The sequence below is a fragment of the Limulus polyphemus genome, unplaced genomic scaffold, assembly GCF_000517525.1.
Source record: "Limulus polyphemus unplaced genomic scaffold, Limulus_polyphemus-2.1.2 Scaffold3595, whole genome shotgun sequence".
NCBI lineage: Eukaryota > Metazoa > Arthropoda > Merostomata > Xiphosura > Limulidae > Limulus > Limulus polyphemus.
In genome coordinates this window covers 25,958-52,390 of record NW_013669205.1, presented here as the reverse complement: position 1 = coordinate 52,390, position 26,433 = coordinate 25,958, and the positions used below count along the sequence as shown (strand labels likewise).

The window sequence follows — 26,433 nt, the reverse complement described above, 5'->3', positions numbered from 1 at the left end:
ATTTATCTTTCACTTTCATTCAGTTTCGATGTATGATTCGGGTTATTTCGCTAGATATTGGACTGTTTCTAAAAATCGTAACAACTAGCCCCGGTCTCCCCTATTCAACATCAAAATCCTACCTGTCTATGTACAACATCAGGCCTGTAAGCAGCCCTGGTATGACAGGTGGGAGTTCTTTTCGCAAAATCAAGAGATCTTTTACCATATGTTAGCAAACAGACATAAGAAACTAACGTGGTTTTATGTGGGTACATTGAATTTTATTAGAAACATGAAACTAACTTGTATGTTTTTAAAAACAGTTATTTTCATGTTTGCATTATTGCAATAGCGTACGTCTTTCAAGTCTTTCAGTATTAAGTAACGTTATTATAATTAACAACCATAAAAATTCGAAATAATTGTTGAATTGTGAGACGTATTTCAAATTCCGATTCTACATTAACCTGAGTAATTGACCTTTATTGGGAATTGTAATGACCCTTCAGTCCTGAACATGAATGAGACAATTTTTAACACACTAATATCAATAAGAACAATAATTAATTTCAGACTATTCTCGATCTAAATCAGAAGGTTGTTTCAGATCTCCTTGACGGTCATCAGCTAAAGGACGTTTTGTATTTTAGCAAAAGAAGTAGAATTAATTATCTTTATCCTTCAAGTATAAACTGTTATCTAAATAATGATAAACGACAAACGAGAAGTATTAGCATACCTTATCACTACATAGTGAAATAAAAAACATGCAAAAAACTTTTTTAAATGTAGAACAAAGAAAAACATATGGTTTACTATTTAGAATAAATTATAAGTAAGTTAAGTATAAATTATAAAACTGTAACTATAGTGGTAGAAGCACAGCTGAAAATATTATAATTCTGGGGTATAAATTTTTTCCCTTATTGTACTATTGTTTGCTTGTTTATTGGTTTGGTTTGTTTGGTATTTCGCGCGAAGCTACACGAGGGCTATCTACGCTAGCCACCCCTAATTTTGAAGTGATGGACTAGGGGAAGGTAGCTAGCGAACATCATCCATCGTCAATTCCTAGGCTACTCTTTTACCAACGAATAGTGGGGTTGACTGTCACATTATAACGCTCCAACGGTTGAAAGAGCGTGCATGTTCGGTAACGGGACCTATTATATTAATACAATGAAGTACGGGACCTATCATATTAATACAATGAAGTACGGGGCCTATTATACTAATACAATGAGGTACGGAATCTATTATATTAATACAGTGAGATTATTAAAAATAATATAAAATCTGAGAGAAAATCAAGTATATATATATATGTGTGTGTGTGTGTATAGTATACGCCTTACAATGCATACCAACAAAACCCTTACGAATTACCTCTCTCCAATCCAATGCTTACAACTGTAAACGTAAGTTGCAAGTCGTACTGTTTATGAGGTTTGCAGTAATAACACACGTTAGGTATAAGTTTTGTAAAAATTGCTATTGGTTACAATTTTAAAACAACAAAATATAACGTAAGTCCGATAATTTAGAACTACAGTTAACACACATAAAATTTCCAAACCGATAAAGTTTGTTTCCGTATTTAGTTTACACTTGCAAGAATCAGACCGTAGCCACGAAGTACTTATTTTCCATCAAGTTAATATATGTGGTAAGGAATTAACAAACAAAACAAAAGTAGCAGTACTGAAGATAAGAGGTGTATGTATATATGTTGTACACGCACAACAGAAATGATGCCTGGTGTTCGAAATACAGGTAAGTTAAAAGGCAGAACAATAGCATAGCATAAAACCAACGAAAAGTTAACTTGCTAAATGAGATTCAAGCTTTGAAAATACAGAAGAAAACCATAACACAAATTGCTGTAGTCTTAACGAAGTTTGCGACATACTGTACACGTTGAACTTTGTTATTAAGTGTGATAAGAATGATATAGATGAGCGGTTCTCAAACTTTAGTAACCAGAAGACCCTTTTTAATTTGAAACATTTTCGCGGACCCCCAAACCTATAGATGTTTTTTGTTTCGAAAAAAAAAATCGCGTTAATGAATAACTGTATTCCAAAATTAAATGTTTTAATTCATATAAATTTAATTTTACGAAAATAATATTTTAATTCTATAAATTATATTTAATAAAATATTTTTTCTCGAATTTCGAGCAAGACTTATGAACCCCCTGATGGAGATACATATATCCGGATCATTTTTTGTAGTTTGATGAGGAGTCTTAACCTGAATGCCCATGAAATATGGTACAAATCCGAATACACTTTACAGAGTTATTAACCCAAAACCGCGACAATGCAATATCTCCCCATTATAAAAAATGCTTCAAAGTGATCAAGAATGCGGATCCATATTTGAATCCGGACCAATTTTGGAGAGGACTGTTCCATGATGACTTTCCATCTTTTAAAATATTTTCGTGCACATCGGTCTTTAGTTTTCGAGATACGCGGGCGGAAACATAGATAGACAGACACACACATGGACCCGATTACAATAACCTCGCCCCCCCCCCTCTCTCCGGGAGCGAGGGTTATTAAAGGGCACGAAACGTTTCTTGTAACACAAGAGTTGGAATCTTGCGAAACAGTATATAGAAGTTAAACCATAAAAAAGGGCAGTTTTCAAGGAAAGAATAAAATCAGCTTAAGATAGATACTTAAAATAAATGTCATATTATGAAACAGTCCAATATATTATACTTAAAGTATGTAATTTCATTTATCGAGTTAGAAAAACAGTGTTAAGACAACCAACTAACAATTAAGAAAGCCTGTGTTTATGTTCAAGTAATAAGTTGCTCTGAGTCACGTATAAAATATCATAATATTACTCAGGGTCAGCTGTTCACGTGATGAATTGCTCATAACACGTGGTTTTGCTCACCTCTGTAAGTCAGTCTTAACGAAATCAAAACTATTGCACATTTTCCTCAAAATCGACATTGACATCAATAACAAATCATGTTCCAAGTGTCTTATATTGTGCTTGATCTAATAATCTTCTGAACAAGTTACTTAATAATTCGAACATAAGTAGATTAAATCTAGATTGTACATTATTATTCAATAATTTCATTAAGACTTATTTGCGAGTGCAACGACTTCTTAGAAAATATTCTGAATTACGCAATATTTGCGCGTATTTGAACATTTTATGAAGTATTAATTAAACCCATGACTTCTGAAATTATCAATCTTACATTTTTTTTACGGCGGTTATCCGCTTTACAATTTATTCAGAACAATTACCTATTTTACAACCTTTTCAGGATGGTTATCTAAATTACAGTATATCCAGGACAGTTATCCGCTTTAAAACTGTGATTTCTACATGACTAGCCTGACTTGCAATGCATTTGGAATTTCTCTGCCTTACAAATTCCTTTTCAGGACGCCTACCTTATCATCATATATCTACTTCAGTATTAATATAAGATACGACTCCTTCAGAATTAATTCGCCTTACAACATCTTCATGATGGTCACCTGCAATTTAATCAAACAGCTATCGCCCCAACAACTTCTTCGGGATGGTCGTCCTACAATTCCTTAGACCTGTGACTTATCCAAAATTCATTCTGCAGTCCAACCTTTACAGCGCTAAAAATATCTATACGATTTTTCTTTTCAAGAAAGTATCTGCTTTAAAACTTCATTTCAAGTATTACTTTGAATCTTACAAGATTTTCTGGATAGTTATCCACCTTGTAGTTCGATTATTTAAAAAAATGCTAAGTCGGTAGGATTCTCGCTTAGAGTGCGAGAGGTCCCACGTTTGATCCCTAGCCTATAAAATGCAAAATTTGGATTAACACACATTTTATAACTTCTTTTATACAGTCACGTGCCTTAGAACTTCTTTGGGATAGTTATTCCCCTTACAGTTTCTTCAAGATGATCGTCTATCTGCCTTAAAACTTCTTCAGGACGGTTATTAGACTTACAATTTTTTTTTCAGGACGTCGGTTAACAGCCTTAAAAGTTCTTAAAGAGTATTATTTCAATCTTACAAATTATTCAGTACTAAGACAATAATTCTATTAAACAATTTAAACCAAAGGGAAATTACTGTGTAACGAGATTGACAACCTAATTTCAGATAATAGATTTCCGTTACAGAAAAAATGACGGAAATTTATTGAGGAGGCAGCAGGCCTGATGGTGATAAATATCCGGTCTAAAGTTCAAACTGATGTAACATTTCTTGTTTTGCTTATATTACAAAAAAAAAGGATTGAATTAAATGGGCACATGCACCATTGATAGTAGATCTGAAACTATTTCTGATTAACATATTCCATCACTTCTTTAGAAAGGGATCAAAATCTGAGACCCTCATACACGGATCTGATATTTTATATATAAGGTTTGATTAATCGTCATCAAATATCGCAACGAACACAAATATGTATATATATATATATATATAAATATATGTGTTTGTGTGTGTAATTATAAGGTTTATTTGTTTTGTTTTAGAGCATAAGCCACATTGGGCTATCTGCTGTGTTCACCGCAAGGAATCGAGCTCCTGATTTTAGCGTTGTGAGTTCCGAAACTTACCGCTATCTCACCGGGGGCGATTAGGAGGTAAAATAAAATTTAAAGGCTACTTAAGTTCCATTGTGTAAGTTGTCACAAGAAATAAAACCTTGCGTTTCATAAATAAAAGCGTTGAAACTGTTGCTAAGTATGTGGTGATGCCAATAAATACATATAAACAGAGACAACAAATTTATAGTAGTAATTACAAGACTGGCTAATGGCAAATACTTTACCGAGTAAAATATTAAGTTTAATAACTTTCAAGAAATATGATTTTAAGAGTTACTTACCTCGTTGTCCGGGTCGTAATAAATTTGGTAGATTGAAGAAATATACTTGTTATCAACAGAATAAGGACATTTCGTCTTTTCATTTTTCATTTTATGTAATCTAATCTAATGATTCTCGCAGTTAAAGTAATAGATTAATTAAACTGTTCTAATGGCATGGATGATGAAGTGCCACGTGACTTTGCTTCATTGTACATTAATTTCAAAACTTGACGTCCTTATAATAAACAAATTACTCACTACTTGTAAAAAGTGTATAGGGGACTTGAAAGTTTCCACTACCAAGTCATCACATGTTAGCACCCTCCTGAACACTGGTACTCAAATAGAAATTACTGCTTATCTGTCACGATGAGCAACAGTACTAAAGTTTAATAAACTATCTGTCAGATAAGTTCAAAGGCCAAGGACAAGCCGAACATTATATAGAAAGTAACGTATAATTATTAGTCACATGAGTGAACTTTAACACGTCGGTTATTCAAATCGAAATAAAAATCGCACGCTTGCAGTTTATCAACAACTAGTATCCACACCAGAATGTGACACCATGTATATCAATATTTCCAGTTTTACATGATAGCTGCAGCTCAGGGTTCAACTCCACGATTAGTTCATGGTATTGTTAAAAAACAAAACGGCTACAGTACATTTATTTGCAAACCACCAATACTTTAAGTTAAAACCAAAACTATTAAAGGGCGCGATGAGTAAAAACTAAGGTACAGCAACAACAACAAAAATCCAAATCTCTCCAGTTGTAACATAAATTTGTGGCTTGAGGTAAAGCTCACATTTTTTTTTGTTTTTGTAAAATTATACAAAATTGGTATAATTTATATATAAACTAGTACTAAACTAAAACCAAAGCGTACTGGTTGGTTTTTGTCGGTTGTTTCCTTTGTTGTGATAACGAGCTTCGGTACTGACCAACATATACTTGGTAACGTTGCACTCCAGCATCGAAACATACATCTGAATGCACCACCGTTAAATAATTCGCAACCCCTTCAACTTAAGTCATTCCACCTTCCACTACAACATCATTCAGGGGTAACGAATAGTAACGAAATTAGACATAGACGATAAATGACGTCATTGTTTTAACAACATTCACAAAACCCACACTTCACTTAATACGGTACGAGTCGCAAAGTGAAATAGAGAAAAATGCATTACACTGAACTATTGATCATGAACTTATTCTTTAAGGCTTAAGTTACGTATATAGCGGAAATTCGGGAAATCCAAATGAATAACGAACAGATTAAAGAATTATTTGTGAAACAAAAACGGCTTGTCAGAAAAGTGTTTCTGTTTAACTACAGGATTTCTTTCTCTTAATCCCGTTAATCCAACGTGCTTATCACATGGGTTGTGTGACAATCTAAACACAATAACTAATAGTTCGACGTTACTAAAAACTCTTATTTTTTCTTAACTCAGCCATGGTTGCAATTGCTATTTTAATTTTGATACCACCTGGCATACAGCGAATACATGGATAACGAATTTATCCGAGATATTTTAGAATTGATTAATGCAGCAAAAATATACAGGCACACAAATGAACAAATGGTTTAAATCCCAAACAAGAATACGATCTCACAGATCCATATGAAGCAACGTTTACAGGGGAATGACATAATCTATACACATATAATTCTTGAAAGACATGACCACGATGTTATAATTTTCAAGCCAAAATAAATAAAGTTAAAAAGCAATAACAAACTGAGTCTAACATTTCCAGTTTACAATGGTCGTTATAAATTTATCTGAATCTAATTTTATTTCAAAAATAGACTGCAAAGTTAAATAAACACTGGAAATGAAGAAGGGAATGTTTATTTATTCAAGAGACATGGTATGCCCTAACTATCACTGGATTATTAACATGGACTAAAATATCATTATTTTACCAACGCCCTATTTAGACTACCAAACACGACAAAACAAACAAACAACAACAAAAAGAGTTACATACCCGTAAATACCAATCGGCTTCCTTGGCGGCTCGAGTTAGATGTTCTTCCAAAGCAATCCAGTCGATCTTCGGCATTGCTGTTTCGATGTTGTAAACGTCAAAGTCTCCTAAAACTTCAGGTGATGAATTATCTTTTTTCACAGGATATGAATATCTACCGGTATCCTTTCCTGGCGACCGTGTTGTCGAGAAGGAAACACAAGGGGGCGTTAGTGTAACTTTTTCTGCCATGCTCTTGTATACAACACTGTTTGTAATGCTTATATTATTTAGACTGTCGTCAGAAAACAACGATTTTTCATCATCATAATCCAGTAATGAAGATCGTTCTTTTAGTATCGACTCATGTCGAAATGATGATGAAGTATCAGCACACTCTCTAGGATGCTTTGTTTGGAAATATTTTATAGGATCGGCGCTTGCATTTGCACTGTTTCTGTTTGTTCCTGATGTTTTAGGAGGCACTTGTTTATCACAGTTATTTCGAGAATACATAGCTGTTTCTAGTGATTTCTTTTGATCCTCACTTTTCGGTGCCAAACTGCTTGGTAGAGCCTCAATTATTTTTAGTAAGTGTTCACCATTTTCTCCAGAAGACCAAGACCAGTTTTTACTTTCTATTTTATCATCGCTGATACAGCTTTTAGAAACAAAACAAGATATGTTTTCACAAATAATTGGTGACCCTTTTAACAATGGTTCAATCACAGGAGTTAATGATCTTCTACTCTTCATGTTCCCATCATCACTGGGGTTTTCTTGTGAAAGCAAGTCGGTATCATACTCCTTTCTTCCAATTTCTTTTTCAGCAGAGTCCAATTCACATTTCTCTATTCCCTCGGAAAAAATAACTTCCACTTTATGTTTGCTTTTAAGCTCTTCCTGATACTCATCAGTCATATTTTTTGGTAGATTCGGAGCTGTATTTAAAATCTTTGCCTCTTCCAAGCACGTAGAGGCTGACTCTAATTGACGAATGTTTGCATTCTTTGTTTTCTCGTCTTTGTTGGCCAGACACTGAATACCGTCGTGTTTACTTGTGGCCATGGAAAAATTATTTAACGTTTCCATTGTCATATTTACGTCCAAATCAGAACTTGAGTTAGTTTCATTCATAGAAGATACATCCGAATATTCTGAACTTTCTGAATCAGGGGACTTAGTTTTAGAAAATAGAAAATGTTCTGGAACATGATTTCTAATAGCAGTGTAGTTGCAACTTTGTTGGCCCGCCTGAGTGCAGACAGTTCCCCTTTGTTGAATTACAGGATCATCCTGTAACTGACTTACTGATGTTTTCTTGAAGAGGCTTCCGTTCAGTTTTATCAATTTCCTTTGGGAGTATGTCTGAAGATAAACGTTATTGTTGTTGTTTTCTGAATGCTCAAGCACCAAATCTTGGGTTGAATTCGATATATCAAAAAACAAAGAGTCTTTACGTTCTAAGTCATCATTCTGACCAGAATTAGAATTGATGTTACTCTTATTGTTATTGTTACAGTCATCACATACATCAATTACGTCGTTATTATCATGGATATAGCTTTTCAAAGTCCGGGTTTCAAGAAATAGGCTACTATCGTTTAAGATTATATCGGATCCCGTTATACCATCCTCAAGGATGATTTCAGGGTGGGATAAAGACACTGCATAGGCGTTTCCGTTTTTTAAGTGTGAAGCATGACTTTGATTGTAGCCGTTTGGCTTATTGTTATTGAAATTCACAAAGTGGTGTGATTTTTCCGTATCTTGAAAACCACGAGAGTTTTTGTGAATCCTTAAATACAAAAGATATAATGATAATATTCAGTAAAGCAAAACAACATTCACAGGACTGCAATGATAAACATAATTTATCACTGACGACAAATAAACATATTTAACAAGTACTGCGGAGTTAGGCTATTGAAAGAAGGAAAATGTTCCGATCCAGACACATGGCTGTGTGTCGTGCGGCCAAAACAGGACACACTGTGTGTTATTAACAGGAGTGATACTTTAGCAATTTTCCACCTTCTGTAGCTCGGACTGTGGTAATCCAAATTATCCCATATTTTCTATTAATGCGCTTTACTGGACTCTTACTTCACATACTAAATATCAAGGTAATCCATTAAGAAATACCTGAGGTATAACATCTCCAATTTTGATTGAGTTTCTTCCTATTTTTTTATTCGCACCAAAAGTACGGAAACTTTATTTGATAGAAAAACATACTTAACTTTTAGGAATTATTTTCAAATTTAGTATACTGATAGATCTAACCTACAATTAGGAGTCTAATTTGGTGTAAACATATTAAACATATTAAAGTTATTAAACAAAAACCGCTCAATTTTGGCGAAAATATTTGCGCACGCCTACGCAAAAAGTCACGTGAGCTGTCGGTCTAGCATTTTTACTACAGCTTCATTTAAGAGTAAAAGTGTCCGTTTTTAGTTTTTTGTTATTCGGAGTAAATATGGCTGATTTAGAGCAGCAAAACTATAAGGTGAAAGGACGTGTAGATACATGAGTATTGGTTAGGCCAAGCAAATTAGATTAACAGTTTCTAGCTCAAGTTTTCAAAAGAATCATACGGGTGGACGGTTATTATTGATTATTCATTGCTAACTTTTCAGCACAAATTTACTAACTTTTATGAAATTATCCTAATTAAAGAGCGTTTAACGTCACATGATATTAGCTTAAGCAATTAGCATAAATAACGATGCCTTTTACGTCTGTTCCGAATGCATGGAGTGATGACAAGCAACTGTTAATCTAAATTTCGTGGTGTTACTGTAAAGGAAGCTATTAACACTGTTTTAGAGAGGAAAAAATGCCACCATATATTTTAAAGAATCTGGTCGGTTCTATAAAGCAATGGTCTGTACCAAGTAATAGGGTTACGATCCTAAAGCTAATGTGGGTTACTATCGAGTGTTACTTTCTTACTTGATATAGTTTGTTAGTGTGTATTGACAAAAAGTCATGATTTGTAATCAAAAACAAGGTGAAAAACAAGGTGAAAAAAAAGGTTAGCGAGGCCGCATATTTTGTTTCACCCAACATCATGCCCCAAGTTGAACAAAAAATGCGGCCTGGCTAACCAATGAATGAATATTTGCTGTCAAATTCTTATCAATACTATAAGTTTGGCCGCTAATTTTGATTTCATTCCTTTAAGTCACACACTCAATCCTTTTTAGGTCGCACCCTTTTTTCTCATCTGAGGTGTTTTTAATTAGATAAAACATAATAGAAACGACCTTATCTGAATAAAAATAATAATTTAAGTGAAATAGAATTGACATATTAAATTGTTAACTACTTACAAAACTTTCACAGATACTTGCAGTCTGTCTATACGTTCTTAGTGTTCAATATTTTACGTGGGAACCAAGGAAATTGTAAATTGTGAATCAAGTAGTGGACGTAATATAAAATAGAATGTTCAGAAGCTTTCAAGGAATTTACAGAGGCGTATCTTGCCTCGCTGACCCTTGAAGAAGACCCTAGACTATAAAGGTGTTTTTATCTTTCCAACCATTTTCTATGTAGCTAATTCTTTCAGCTAATTTTATGTAGCACTTTTAACCAATTTCTTGACCAATTCAGAATGAACCAATTTTTCTGAATGATAGTAAAAGTTAACTCAAGTTAAAAGTAGCTAAATAATTGGTGTTAAATATAAAATAAATAATACTGTGTTATTAATTCTTACCCGAATTTTGACTTGTAAATGACTTAAATAAAACTGATAATAATTATAACTCACTTACATAACCTAGCTCACACCACTACAGCTGTTATTCATGCAATTAATGATTACGAACAGCGTCTTGACCACTAATGTGTCTGTTATATACCAGCCGACCTAATGGACTTTGGTATCGTACGAACCTGGGTACCTGATGATGACAAAACCTTGTCGAAACGTTGTACATTTGCTGTTATGTTAAACTTATATTAAAGTCGTCTCCAAGCATTATTAGTCTCAAAGTGGGTTCCTCGTCATCGAATTTGAAATCGAAATTGTACGAACGGTTTCGTCGGTACTGGATATGACAGATGTAGTACGAGGAACCCACTTTGAGACGACTTTAATATAAGTGCTTGGAGACCGCACTACATCTGTCATATTCAGTACCGACGAAACCGTTCGTACAATTTCGATTTCAAATTCGATGACGAGGAACCCACTATTGAGACGGCTTTAATATAGGTGCTTGGAGACCACACTACATCTGTCATATCCAGTACCGACGAAACCGTTCGTACAATTTCGATTTCAAATTCGATGACGAGGAACCCACTTTGAGACGACTTTAATATAAGTGCTTGGAGACCATGTCATATCCAGTACCGACGAAACCGTTCGTACAATTTCGATTTCAAATTCGATGAGATGTAGTATGGTCTCCAAGCACTTATATTAAAGTCGTCTCAAAGTGGGTTCCTCGTCATCGAATTTGAAATCGAAATTGTACGAACGGTTTCGTCGGTACTGGATATGACAGAGGTAGTGTAGTTGACACAACATTACGTATCCTTCGTTTTTTGCCTTCAATCATAACTTTTTAGAATTAAATCAAAGCGACTGAAATATTATTATTTTCATAAGTAATCACAAGTTTATGGATTTACTTATTCAAAGCACAGATATTATATAGAAAATAATTAAGGAATACATCAAATCTTGGACATTCGCCCGAATACATTTAGATCTTATACAATTGCTTGTCACTATAAGCTCTGAAGAAATAGCCTTATAGGAGGAATGATTAGAATAGATTCAAACTATTTTAGTACAAATATTATAATATTTTACTTAACCAGTAGGTTACAGTTCCTAGTTTCAAAACGGATAAAGGCATGAACCCCGCTATGGAAATGTCTAATAGTGAGGTTAATCCAATTTATACGAATGATGTTTAGAGTCACATTCTGCTCTTGGAAATATTTCCTTCCTCCTCGATCGTACTTAGTCTGGTGATCATGATCACACTTTGTTGCACGACACTAACAATCCCAAACCACACATCTTAACAATCTTTCCACAGACTCTCCATTATACGTGGATGTAGGCTTCTAAGATAATGTTTAAGCAAATCAATGGAACAATAGTTCGTTAAAACTGTGTAGGATATTTGACAGATATGTGGCCGAAATAAATGGTGTGACTCCAGTTTCTTCGTCCATTTTTCTTCTTCTATGATTTCTAGGAATGTTTGGAAACTTGTGAATTTTTGGCTTCTGAGCTTTCGTCAACTTCAAATCCTTGTTTATTATATTTTTAATGCTAATAGAATATATGTCCAGCTTTATCGCAATGACTTTTTTTTTTAGTCGGAGGATTATCTTTCGTAACCCAGGCCTTTACCTTGTAGATGAAGACATTAGTCCAGACTGATTTAAGGTGTGGCTTAAGGAAGTTTGTTGCAGTCCTAATCGCTCTTCTATGCAAATTTTTCCGTTTCCGTGGAGAACGTTAAAGGGTTCCTTCTTCAAAATGTTGTGTCTTTTGTCTAAACATAGTCTAATAATCCCGCCGTATGTATAATTACCTTCAAAAAGGCTGTGGTATTTTTTTTCACTTATAAGTGAACCAGTTTAGGCGTTGCACTTTCGGATGGTTAGGTGTTAAACATGTCGCCTGTCGTGGCGTCACAGCTCACTTATACGGTATTCGCCTTTGCATAAGTATATACAGATCTTTCATACAATGTGGTATTAACTGTCAGTACAAATTTATTTATAAGAGTTAATTTTCACTAATTTCTAACAACAACAGAAAATATTCCATTAATTATATTGACATCTTTAAAAATTCGTGAATCTTGTGTTATTTTATTTCAGTACAAGTTAAAGTGCATATACTTATCCACAGTATCGTCAAACATGTTTTGTAAGATATCAAATTAAAAACAAAATTATAAAAATAACAAATAATATAGTACATAATCATGTATACTGTAATTGTTGAAAACATTAAACGTGTATTTTATAGGCTAGAATGTCACGAAACCTTTTGAAGTGCTACAAACCCTATAGGTTTGGTTATTTAGCTACCCTACAACAGTTTTAGCATTCTCATGTAAATGTGATACGATTTCATATAAAACAAGATTTTAGTAGAAATATTTGATATGTTGATGAAAGATAATGCATTTATTTTATCCTATGTTTTCTTTTATGCTGTGAGCTCCAGAGAGAGAGAGAATTGATGAACTTTGGTTCAATACCAGCCTTGGTTTCGTTAAAGTACTTAAACACCAGATGTTTTTATAAAATTGTAATGATAGTATACGTTAGTATCATAGCAGAGCAGTTGTGGAAAGTGGTGGAGCGTCTGCTTCATTTAGTATACGCTTCAAGATAAGAATCCAACGGGATAATAACAACTCCAAAACTGTAATTTTCCTTACCACTGACCTTTCGACTTTGATAACTGAGTTCTCCGTTTCACTATCCTTTCGTTATACAGATTATATCTTGAAAATATCGTAAATAGCGAGAGAACCGAACTGATAATTCAAAACATTTAATCTTTACAGATTTTATTTTCTTATCTAATGTTTTATAACATTTGTCATATTGAATAGACTTCATTAACTTATGAGTTAGTGATTAGTTCTGCTGTACTTAATTAGATTACATTAATTACAAGTCATTGATTTTTACTATCCGTATACTTCACGATCCATCTAGGAATTTGTTTTTGTTTCTTTGTTGTTAAGCAAGAAGCTATACAATAGGCTGTCTGTGCTCTGACCGCCGCCATTATGAAAACCAGATTTTTGGCGTTGTAAGTTCACAGTCTTTCCGATGATCAACCGGAATGGGAGGGGGTGGGAGAGGCAATCTAGGAAGTAATCTCATAGCATTCACCCAAGTACATAAACAGATAACACAGCTTCTCGTGTGTGATATGAGATTTTGGATTTCACAACGGTATCGTTCTAATTTCGTAAGAAAAGACCAGGGATTCTTTTCCTTCTTTGTATTGATGTTTTGTTTTTGCTATGGAAAACGTTTATTGAACATTTTTTAATTTTCTAAGTATATTACAGCTATACAAATGATAAACGTTTAAGTAATGAAACACAAACAATAAAATAAAATATAAATTCATAATTGTGTTACTACGTTACAGTAACAAAGCTATGATAGCCATGCCAGGATACAAACTACAAAAAAAATCTGATATTTTCAATTAGAAATTACGCCAATATTGTGTTTATAATTATGCCCAGTACTTCTCGTACTTTACTCAAAATTATGAAAACAAGACAGTACATAAAAATTAAAGCAATTAAACTATTCGCAGCGACGTTAGTGATGTCACAGTCGTCAAAATACATTTAATAATCAACTGTCTTTCACACCGGAAGTATTGTGTAAATTCCGTGATGAGCTGTTATACCTCAGGAAATGAGTTTCGTATATATACATACCACAAATCCCTATGCACTTATTATCATTTGAGTGAATTACGTATATACACCACCAATTATGTTAAGTTATTATATTAAAGGAAACTAAGTTCCTTTCGTTAGTAAAAATTAAATGTTTCTTAAAAACGTGCCATATTTGAGGTGTAAAAGCAGCAAACTGTAACAATACACTATCAAAAAATGCTTTCACTCAACATTAATTTTTTAAAATCTCCATTTACTTTATAAACAACAACGAAAACCTCTATTCATAAAAAAAAATATACAACCACACCAACATACACAATATTAATAGAACTACGTGAAATAGTACACAATGTTAATAGAACTAGGTGAAATAGCATACAATGTTAATAGAACTACGTGAAATAGTACACAATGTTAACAGAACTACGTGAAATAGTACACAATGTTAATAGAACTACGTGAAATAGCATACAATGTTAATAGAACTACGTGAAATAGTACACAATGTTAATAGAACTACGTGAAATAGTACACAATGCTAATAGAACTACGTGAAATAGTACACAATGTTAATAGAACTTCGTGAAATAGCATACAATATTAATAGAACTACGTGAAATAGCATACTATGTTAATAGAACTAGGTGAAATAGTACACAATGTTAATAGAACTAGGTGAACTAGCATACAATGTTAATAGAACTACGTGAAATAGCACACAATGTTAATAGAACTACGTGAAATAGCACACAATGTTAATAGAACTAGGTGAAATAGTACACAATGTTAATAGAACTAGGTGAAATAGCATACAATGTTAATAGAACTACGTGAAATAGCACACAATGTTAATAGAACTACGTGAAATAGCACACAATGTTAAAGAACTACGTGAAATAGTACACAAAGTTAATAGAACTACGTGCATATCGAACAATAAATTAAGAAGAAACTTTATTTTGGCTAAAACTTCAGTTGTAAAAAAAATAAAACTAATGAAGTTTAAATATCCCATTTTGCAAAGTTTTCTCCCAATCCAGTAACGATTAAATATTGTCTTTTGACTTATGTACTTTAGAATTTTAACGTATACTAGAAAAGCCTGAAAAAACTACATCAGGAGACTATAACATAGACTTTGTTAAGAGTTATATTCATACAATCTTACCTATGTAAAGAGAGTTCCTTCTCCTCCTTGGTATGGTTCTTGCACATCATCCTCATTGCTTCTTTCTAGAATAAAATATACACTGAAGACCGCCAGTTACATATAAATACACCATAAAAAATATAAAATATGCACTGAAGTCCGCCAGTAACATACAAATACACCTTAAAATAGTCAAAATAAAGATATAATTTTTCCGAATTATATTTTGATTTCATAGTCCCGGATTAATCACACTACAACAAAATGGTTTTCCTGAGTGCGAACCTATAATGTGGGACTTGATTATTATAATACTGCAATTAATTCTTTCTAGATCAGTCGAGAATAATATCATTTTCGTTTACACAATCTTTTTATGTTTACATCAAATATTGCTCGATAATACATAAACAATGTATATTGTGTTACGCTACGATCTGTCAAAATAGTCAATAAATATAAAAAAATCGTAAAATATGTGAAGGCAGGGCCAAATATAGGTCAGAGAAACTGGAAATTGTTTTGAAGATAATTGTATAAAGGTAGCACTTTCATGTGACTTTTGTACAATGCACTAAACAAACAGTGGATGAATCACCTCTAAAATGTCTAGTGCTGAAAGAGCAAACAAGTTTCTACAATTATTATCATTTTTATTTCTAAATTGATTCCACACTACAAGTTGTTTATTTAAAACAGTCGATAATCACCAGTTCTTTTGATGGAAGTTATTTCTTTATGAAAAATGCAAAATTAAGAAGCTGATAAAAATTAAACAATTCAATGTTTATCAATCAGTCAGATGTTAATTATCATTAGTATCATAAAAGACCTTTTCCTAAAAAAAATAAAAATTTCAATCACAGTTGCTTCTCTCATTAAATCGCATGTACTACACAGTTCTAGTTTGTTTGGTTGTTCTTAAACACAAAACTACACGACGGGCTATCTCTGCTGTGCCCACCACGAGTGTCAAAACCTTGTTTTCAGCGTTATAAGCCGAATAACTAACGAATGTTCTTGTGAAAATGAAACTAGCGGCAAAGAAAGTTCCATAAAGAAGTCCAAAGCGTCATAAAAAGTTTCTGGTAATTTACTTTGCCAAAAAATTGCGTTATTATGTAACACAAATAATCTAAATAGATTGAAAGGATAAACTGAAATCCTCTTCCTCTAAAATATTAAACTACACAAACGAACAACGTTTCATAATACACAATTAAAATTTGTATTTAAATCGATCAACGGTTGTAAAAGTAACTCTATATGTTTCAACGCCATCTTCAGGAGTGTATGCTATATAAGTACTGTATTTAGCACTGAAATAATGAAACATGGCAAACAAAAAACAAAAAACTTGATCTTAAATAAGGATGAAGGGTTATAAAATCAGAAAGTATGTAGATGGCGCGATCTTCTTTTTTGAATTGTAAACTAGTAGTCACATGACCATGGCTTTTATAGTTATATAGCACACAGTATATATTTGTTTCCTCGTTCCTAATGATGACGTGAAACCATATTGAAACATGTGACTTTTACAAACGTTGATCGCTTTATATAAAGATTTTAATTGTGTATTACAATACGTTGTTCGTTTGTGAATTTTAATATTTTAAATATGTTCACAAGTTCATTGAAATTTAACCTTTAATATTCCCCCTCCTCTGACCATCCTGAAGTTATAAACACAAATATTTTAGAAGTTTCGGTTTGAACGCCGAAAGCCGCCGAAACATTGGAAATGAATAGACCAAAGTTTTTTTTTGAAAAATTAATATGAAAAAAAAAACATCTGCGATCAGTTTGATTTTTTTAAAGAAACGTAGATATTGCTACCTGTTCTTCACAGGCATTCATGATGTCTGTCGAAACATTTACTATATAAATGGTTGTTTAGTAACAATACAAAAAAATAAATCGTTTTACTTTGATGGCATTAGTATTCGTAAAATTATTTAGAAATGTTTAGGATAACCGTGTTTAAGATAATAAAAATTTTGCAGCTATTATTTCGCCAACTATAAAAAAATATAAACTAATTTTTATTTGTACTCAAGAGGTGGCGCGACCAGAAAGAGAGAGAGCGCATATGCAGCACAGTGAAGTGTTAAAAATAATAAATGACATTTCCCATTAAGATGAACGTGCTGATAAATTTACTCTCGCACATTACTTTAATAAATATCTTAATTTTTCTTTTTACATGAGCAGTACGTATGATTAACTTTAGTTTCGAAATACCTGAAAACTCCATCATTATAAAAGAAATCAACATGTTGTATAAAGCTCTCACTTTTATTAAAAAAGGAAAAACAAAAAAGCGTAGATTTGATGAGTACCCTGGAATGGGCGGTAACTTCCAGTTGTAGAAAAAACACAAGTGTAGAGGACGACGTTTCGAAAGTCTTTCGTCTTCAGCTTACACACATTGACTCTGCCTAAACAATCTAGCAAAGAAAGCGTAGATTTGTTTGTACTGGTTATATAAGGAAATAATACATTTTGGTGTGTTTTCTTTTGACTTAACACCCAAATAATAGCTTTAGGTTTATTTGACATAACACATTATGAGGTTTGTATGTCATTGATCTAACATTAAAATAAAACATTTTATATTTGTTTTCTAGTGGTTTAACATTGAATATAATACACTGTGGGTTTATTTTCCGGTGAAAAAACAAGAGTTTATTTGTCACTGATAGAATAAAAAATAATACACCGTGTAGTTCGTTTGACACTAAAATAAAAATATATTGTACATTTGTCATTTACTGCTCTAACACGGAAATAATGCACTGTGGATTTACTTTCCAGTGATCTCATATACGGAAATAACGCATTGTGGATTTACTTACCAGTGATCTAATACGGAAATAACGCATTGTGAATTTTTTTACCAGTGATCTAATACGAAAATAACGCATTGTGGATTTTTTTTACCAGTGATCTAATACGAAAATAACGCATTGTGGATTTTTTTTACCAGTGATCTAACAAAAATACCGCATTGTAGATTTATTTACTAGTGATATAATAGGGAAATAATGCATTTTTAATTTATTTATCAATAAGCTAGCATGGAATTCTTACATTATGAAGTTTATATACCCTTATTTTGCACAAGAGAAATGTCACCATTATACAGTGTCGTACACTATACAACATAAACCCCAATAGATTTATGGAGGTAGTCCATACACTGAGAATCGGGTACATTCTCTGTTTTGAAGAGGATGTCTGTGCACTACATATTATCGCGTTGCTTGTTGGACTTTTATAAACTGAATAGGATTTTCCGTATAAAACAAAAAAGAAGAAGATCGTAAAGGCAACTCTACTACCGGGTTTTTCACCATTGTTTTAACAGACTTGTTTTTTACTTTTTACAATGTAGTATAATCGAAAAATGTCAGAAGACGGTCAAGCTGAAATCATCCCAATATTGTGTCGTTGTTTTTTTTACCTTAACACAATACAAAAGGATAAAACACTGTTTCTTATCGATGAAATAACCTTAAAAGAAAACATATATGCATGTGCTTAAAAAGTAGATGCGCAACGATGAAATGAAAGATACATAACATTTGCAACGTTTACTGCTATGTCTTTTGTTTGTATCGTTTCATTGTTTTCCCCCTATAAATTACGAACTGTTTCTTTGTAACCTGAAGCTTTTGATTATTTGTTTTTTTTCTCACTCATCACGGTTTGTTTGACAGTTGATAAAAACAAAGCTACACAATAGGCGATCTGTGCTCCGCCCATCGTGTATCGAAACACGATTTTTAGCATTATAAGCCCTCAGATATTACCACTGAGCCACCGCGGGAACTGGTTTGTCAGCTTTTCACGTGATTTACAATAGTACACGTGTAATATTATTTAAATAACTTTGTATATGTACTTCAAGTAGTGCTCACAGATGTAACAAAAAACTGAAATCAAAAACTTTGCACAGGCATATTGAAAACTTTTGTAACAAGAGGGTTTCTTTGTTTGGTTCAGAAATTTCGCGCAAACTCACAGAAAGAGCTGTCTGTGCAAAGTCGCCTCTAATTTTGAGTTGATAGACAAGACGTAAAGCAGCTAATTAACAATACCCATCGCCAACTCTTGCCTGATCGAATAGCACCCATGGCCTCAAAGAAATCGAATTTTTGCGGCAAAGGGCTGCGACCCATGAACTTTCGTATTCATAGTCTTAGCACGCTAACCACTAGGTCACGCCACCCCGCTACAAAAGGGCCGACATAAAGCAGGTAACAAAAGTTTCAAGAAAAAAAAATCATATAAGTAAATGCACAGATGGGTTTATATACACACATATATATCTAAGCTGTGGGTGACAACAGATCTATGTAATTCTTATGTTCAGAGCAAATCTATTCAACCAGAAGTTGATTTATTCCTATTAGTTGATGCTTCACTTTCTGATAATTTTTAGCCGCGGCATAGCTGCTTATAGAATGGCTCTGAGTTTTTTTTGGTTTTTCAAGTACAAACTTTTAGCTCATAGCTCCATCTCTTGAACGATTTGAGATCTAATTACATCCGCGGCTATTGAGGATTCCCTCTTCTTCTTCTTTTTTTTCATTACAACTCTTTATTTTTTAGTCTAATACTGTAAATTATTTTTTGAAAATATTTTTGTTATGTAAGTCCTTCTGTGAAACAATAGATTTTAACCACCACGTAATTAACGCCATTAGCAGCAAGAGCTTTCAGTTGATGACCTAGGGCTGGATGGTCGTAGAAGCTTTATGTAATTTGCCTGCTACTTATAATGATGACTATTTATTATTAATTTTAATCATTATTGTAGAATTTTAGTAGTTTTTTTTCTGGCAGAAGCTATGGCATAATAATAGCAAATAAATAATCAAATGAAATCTTAATGGGAATATTCAGTATACAAGTATAAAAACAAATTGTGAAATTTTGTTTCCTACACAACTTGGAAACTAACACAATGGGGTGAAAAGTCTATCCAGTATTATGAGAAGTAACTACGTGCGAAAGAGGATCGTATCCTTTACATAATGCTACGTTTCTTAATGTCAGTCAGCTACAAAACTAACTTACATCAGTTGCTATGGAGACTAGACAAAACAGTTAACATTTAAAATAATTGGCATGTCTGCACAAAGTTAAGTCAACTTTTAGCAGTACTCGTTACACTTGTCACGTGTGTCCTTCATTAGATTTATTGAAAGACTTCACAGAAGTAGAGATAAAAATGAATATAAATAGCAGTATAAGAGTCAAAATCAACGGTTCACAAAACGCCATTTTACTGCACACTCTCCGAGAATGTATTACTCCACTATATACCCTACAAGAAATATCACTCTGCTACAAACACTCGAAGAAAACTTTAGTAAACAACACATTTTCAGAGAAGATTCCACTGCAGTAAATACTCTCCGACAAAAAAACATACAAATTAGACTACAAACATTTCGAGAAAGCATAACTACACTATCTACTCTAGTAGAAAAATACCCCAGGAATGTAGAGGTACAGATAAATTACAAAACAAATTAATTATAAAAATCGCAACAGAATGTGGAAAGTATATTTTTTTTGCAGCTAAAGTATACCAGAAACTATAAATACCTTTTTTTTTATTTTACATTCTAAGTTGAGGGTTATATGACTATTTATAGCAATTAAATATTACGAGTGTAAAATGTAATGTAATCATCAAAAACAGATATATATTGAAGCCACCATCGACATATTCGAGAAATTATATTAACTCGCCATTTTGGAAATAGAAAACGTGGTACAAATAACTGGACTACATTTACGAAAATTATTAGTCCACGATTATGATAGCGGGTAGATGTTGGCTTATGAATAAAACCACACATTTAAATTCAAAGGTGTATTTAATAAACATAGTCCGTTTCGACCTCACAGTGACTTTCATGTCTATACTAAACCTAGGTCAACTATTAAATCTTGTAATGATAAGCAAATTACAATCAATCGTTCACAACGTGTTTATGAAATTGGGTATTTCTTTATAGCTTCAGTGCGATAACAACTGTTGCACCCTCAAGGTACACCGCCCTTCATGAAAACAAAGAAAACTGTGGCTTTAATTAGTCGTTGCGTTGCAGTAACAAAAACGGTTGTAGAATTTTAATCCCTGTTACAGTAGTGTTTTACAGATTACGGCTTAAACGCCAAAAGCTGACGAAGCGTTAGAAATTAATAGGCCTAAAATTTGTGATAAAAATGCAGTTTGTGTAATTTTTATTATAATTTTTTTAAAAAAAAAGAGAAATATTTAGGGCATGCTGTATCATGACCACCAGGGTAGATAGGGTGGCAATATATATTTTAGAAATATTTCTGCTTTACAAGTGGCTATTTGTTTACACTCCTCACAAACATGAAACACCAATGACGCTAGAACACTTTTTGAAAACAAAATCAGGAATGATGTCCCTCAGTATGTTAGCTTTTGTAAACAGCGACAGTAGTAGACTTATATGTGTCTACAGAAATACTTGAAAAGGTTTTTTTACATAGCATCTTACTTGAGCAGCAGGCAGTAACAGCACGGCTGTTTTCTATCAAACTTTACCGCTTGGAGTGCTGCTGTTACACTTTCTAGGTTAAATGGACGGTCTTAGTGATATAGATTTTTTTGGTTAAGTGGCAAAAAACTGCTTGGTATGTTGGTGGAAATAATTGAGTCAAAAATATATTGAATGATTTCATATTTCATATTAGCTTGCAAATACAAATAAAAACCCGATTATATCGAATTTTACGATGCATATTAAATACAAGTTATTATTTATAATTAACTAGCCGCAACTCGCAAATCATTTGTGATAGTTTTTATGCCTTTCGCTTGACTTTTCCTTATTCTATCATTTTCACGGACGCCATTTAAGTTATGCTTTCTCGCAAGCACTATGTGTTGTATCGATAAATCCTGATCTATTTGAAAATAATTTAGGCAGTCTGACAAATCAACTTACGTAGGCGTAACTTTATTTAATAAAACTACACGTAAAGTAAACAATAAAGTAATGGTATTTATAATATTGCACAGAGTATGAAACAGTTATGAGCGTTCCGTGTATGACAGTTTTATGAGTTGAAACAAAGAAACTAAAAAAATAAAAACGAAGAATAAAACCCGTTATAAAACAAAAGTAGCTAAAAGGTGTTTATAGCAGTCTAGGAAACGAAACGAAGTTTAATTATCATAAAATAAAGTAAATGCAAAGTTGTAATGAAGGCAAACTTTGCTATATATGTAGAAATGTCTGAATGGGTGTTCACAAAGTGATAAGCCTATAGTGATGCACATGCTTATTTTAGATCTAAATATGTCGAGAAAGACCTTAGAAATTGTATTTATTGTAATGTGCTTTTTTGTTTCTCAAGGAAATACACACGGGTTAAGTGTTGTTTGTGTGAAATACTTTGGAAATAAAAAGAACTAAAGTTAAAAACAAAGCTAGTCGTCATATGATGACAACGAATTGTGCCATCGTGTACTATATTCGTTGCATTGAAAAGTTTAACTAAGCAAACAAAACAGGTAAAGTACTTCTGAATGGAAAACCAATAAGGAATCCGGACTCCTCGAACAAAGGCCTTTCTAACGGTGTGAGATTTGTAGCGTTTGATCAGAAATTTGCGAGAAAAGTTACAGACAGACAAACGCAATAGTATTATCTATATAGATGTAAATTTAATTTCCTTTATCATAAGTTTATATTTTATTTTCTCAGTCGTGCAAAAGTTGACCTCGTTGACTTTACGGGAGAGCTTAAACGCCTATTGATCATTTGGGATACACTTTATTAAGACCTCATACTAACGTTTGCATAATACTTCATTTATTTGCATATACGAAATAGAGTGATCATTAAAGTGTGTCAGGTGACTGCTTGAAACTTATAGTTATATCATAGTTAGTTTACATAACGATAGGCAAGAGCAAGGATCTCCCAGAATTTCAAAGAGGTGTTACACAAGGTAACATCTAGCAGAACTGTTGCTATCAAAAGCAATGGGTATTGAATATTTGTGTTACTAGGGTGATATACAGGGATAAAATGCGATTGGACAAGCGTGTAAAGTGTAGCAGATGTCAGATAATGTCTCAATCGCCTAAATCCTTCCACTGTAGTTGGAATGTTACAGAATAATAGACAACCAGTCAAAAGTATATTATATTAGATGAAAACAGGAAACTATGGTATTTGTGGTGTTTAGAGAGCAAACTGTAGACTAACAGACAATGAATGATCGAAAACGTGTGATGTGGTTTTATGAGTCGTGTTTGGACTTTTTTTTGTGCTGAAAGTGAAGTATAAATACGTATAAAACAACATGAAACAGTTAGCCCTGTTTGTGCACACTGCTAAAGATGGTGTAATTGAGTAAGAAACCTTCTCGTTGCTGGGGTCGGGTTCAGTATTCCTTTACTAAAAGAGCAAGTATCATCCAAAGTACCTAAATGTTGTTTCCAACCATGTTCACATTGTTCCACAACACATTTGGTATAGAAGTGAAAATATTTTCCATATCGAAGTTATAACATATTTTGTAACTGATTATGTCATAAAAGACGCAAATAAAAATATTGTCTGAGAAAATGGCGTTGATTCTTTTTTACATAAAATAACATTACGTTACCAGAGAGTTAACGACAACCACTAGCTTCGGAAGCAATAAAAGGCAACGCTTTCATTTGTTAAGTGAAGACACTATGGTTATGAAAGTGAACCTTCCGACCCAAAATAATTTACGTTAACAAGATCATAAACAGAGGTTTGAGGATGACGAAGGCTCACAAACCTGAAATCAGTGACAGTTTAGTTGAAAAAAAAATGGATGTAAAAGTTGGAATCACAGTTATCCCATTCGATCGTACAATTTGCAAATCCACTCCTATAGCTTCTATGGACCTTTGTGCACCAAGCCTGCTTAAATGTACAATTGGAAGTAACACTGGTATGGCTGTTCTCCTAAGAAGTCTGAAATATGATCTTCAGCATTGATATGTTGAACTTAATCGTCGTTTTCAAGTGTAAATGAACTTCTTTAATGTTAATTATGTTATATCAAAATTGAAATAAGTAAAACAAAAGCACATGTCTAAAATACACAAGGTTTAAGAAGTATTTTGAACGTTTTTTTATAATGCACAAAAAGTTCCTGGTAAGAATGACAAACATCATTTTAAGATCAAAATCATTAAATTTGGATGAGAAATATTACTAAAAGCTGAAAATGAAAGTTTAGATAGTCATTATATTAAAAGTAAATTAGAGGTTTTTTATTTTTTTATTACAGCTTCATTTTTATTATACAAAATTGCATTACATATTTTTGAGTTGGTATTACATAACTTTGTAGGAAAGAAATATTAATGAAAACGTATATGTCAGTTATTGAAAATGTAAAAACATAAAAACAAAACAGAGACGCTGAAGATGAAAATTTATCTTTTTTAACATGTGTTGTTTTGGAGTGGTACTGCATAACAAACGCCGCTTAACTATTATGCCGCTAGGTAAAAACAACAACAACAAGTGGCTGTATTTGTCATCGTTAAAAATGACTAACGGTAATAAAACTTTGATTGTTTCGGCCCTGAAAACGTAAGCAAGTTCTAAATAAACAGCACAGAAGCCCTTATAACCTTTACATTCTGATCTTAAGATAATCTTTTTAGATGTAAATGTAAGCAGGAAACACGTAGAGAGAGTGAAAGAACAAATTGAAAGCTACTCGTATTTGAATTTTGTAGTTCTGTGAAAGCTACTAAGGCTATCTTCTGCCGTGAAGACAGCCAGTCAGTAGCACTTCATCACTCATCAGGGATTGGCTGTCTCTCTTATAATGCAGCCACGGCTTATAGTGTAGGGAATATTTTAGTGGGAGAGCCCTGCCCCAGGGCCAGTTCATGCCCCAAAATTGAAAGTTACAAGAAATAGAAGCAAATGTTTATGTAGAAAAAAAAGAAAACATTGACTAATTATATCATGAAGGAAGCTTATATTAAGTTCAATTGAAACAAAATACCACAATGTTTTACAAAAACAAAGAAACGAAAAAATGAACTTACCGTCACATAAAATATATTCAGAGTTAAACGATCAAAACTGAGTTACTTAATAAAGTTCAGTAAATATCTTAAAGTTAAACGAAATCGAACAATGAGCTTAAACGGCCACAGAAAAAACAAAACAAAAAAGTTAAACAAGTTCACAAAATGTAAAAAGAAAGAGGAAACTAAACGTTTTGTGTTTTGTGCAAAATGAAAGTTTGGCAGCAAAAATATCCTGATAGTAAAATATAGATTAAAGTCTAAACTTTAAAGTTCATAACATACTGTATTGTGTTTTCATGTAAAAGTTTCACTCGAACATTTACATTGAGACTGAATTGATAAGTTCAGAGCTTAGGCTGTACCTAAACATCCAGAAGTGTCATTAGAACGTCCAGGAGTAAATAAATATTTGCCAGCTTGTATCCATTAAGTCTTTTTACGGTTGATGAAGAGTTAGATTAACATTTCACCATTGTGTATACTTTAATAAGGAATTCGCTTTTTTTTCAGTTAGTATTTGTATGTGAGCTCAGTTATTTAGCCGATATGATAGTGCAGGGAAGACAAATTACAACCGGTCTTATCTCAGTTATATAGCCGACCGGTTAGTACAGGGAAGACAAATACTATACCGGTCTTATATCAGTTATATAGCCGACAGGGTACAGGGAAGACAAATACTACCGGTTTTATTTCAGTTATATAGCCGACAGGGTACAGGGAAGACAAATACTACCGGTCTTATATCAGTTATATAGCCGACCGGTTAGTACAGGGAAGACAAATACTATACCGGTCTTATATCAGTTATATAGCCGACAGGGTACAGGGAAGACAAATACTACCGGTCTTATATCAGTTATATAGCCGACAGGATAGTACAGGGAAGACAAATACTACCGGTCTTATATCAGTTATATAGCCGACAGGATAGTACAGGGAAGACAAATA

At 33.0% G+C, this 26,433-nt stretch overlaps 1 protein-coding gene across 1 annotated transcript in view; it reads right to left on the bottom strand.

Moving 5' to 3' along the window:
- Positions 1–26,433, bottom strand: part of LOC106469657 (general transcriptional corepressor trfA-like) — an 87,081-nt gene that overhangs the window by 35,411 nt on the left and 25,237 nt on the right. The window contains exons 2-3 of the mRNA XM_013930158.2: positions 15,408–15,472; positions 6,834–8,610 (exon numbers count right to left, since the gene is read on the bottom strand). Of these exons, the coding sequence (XP_013785612.1) occupies positions 6,834–8,610; positions 15,408–15,463 (1,833 nt within the window). The 5' untranslated portion in view covers positions 15,464–15,472. The remainder of the gene's footprint in view (positions 1–6,833; positions 8,611–15,407; positions 15,473–26,433) is intronic.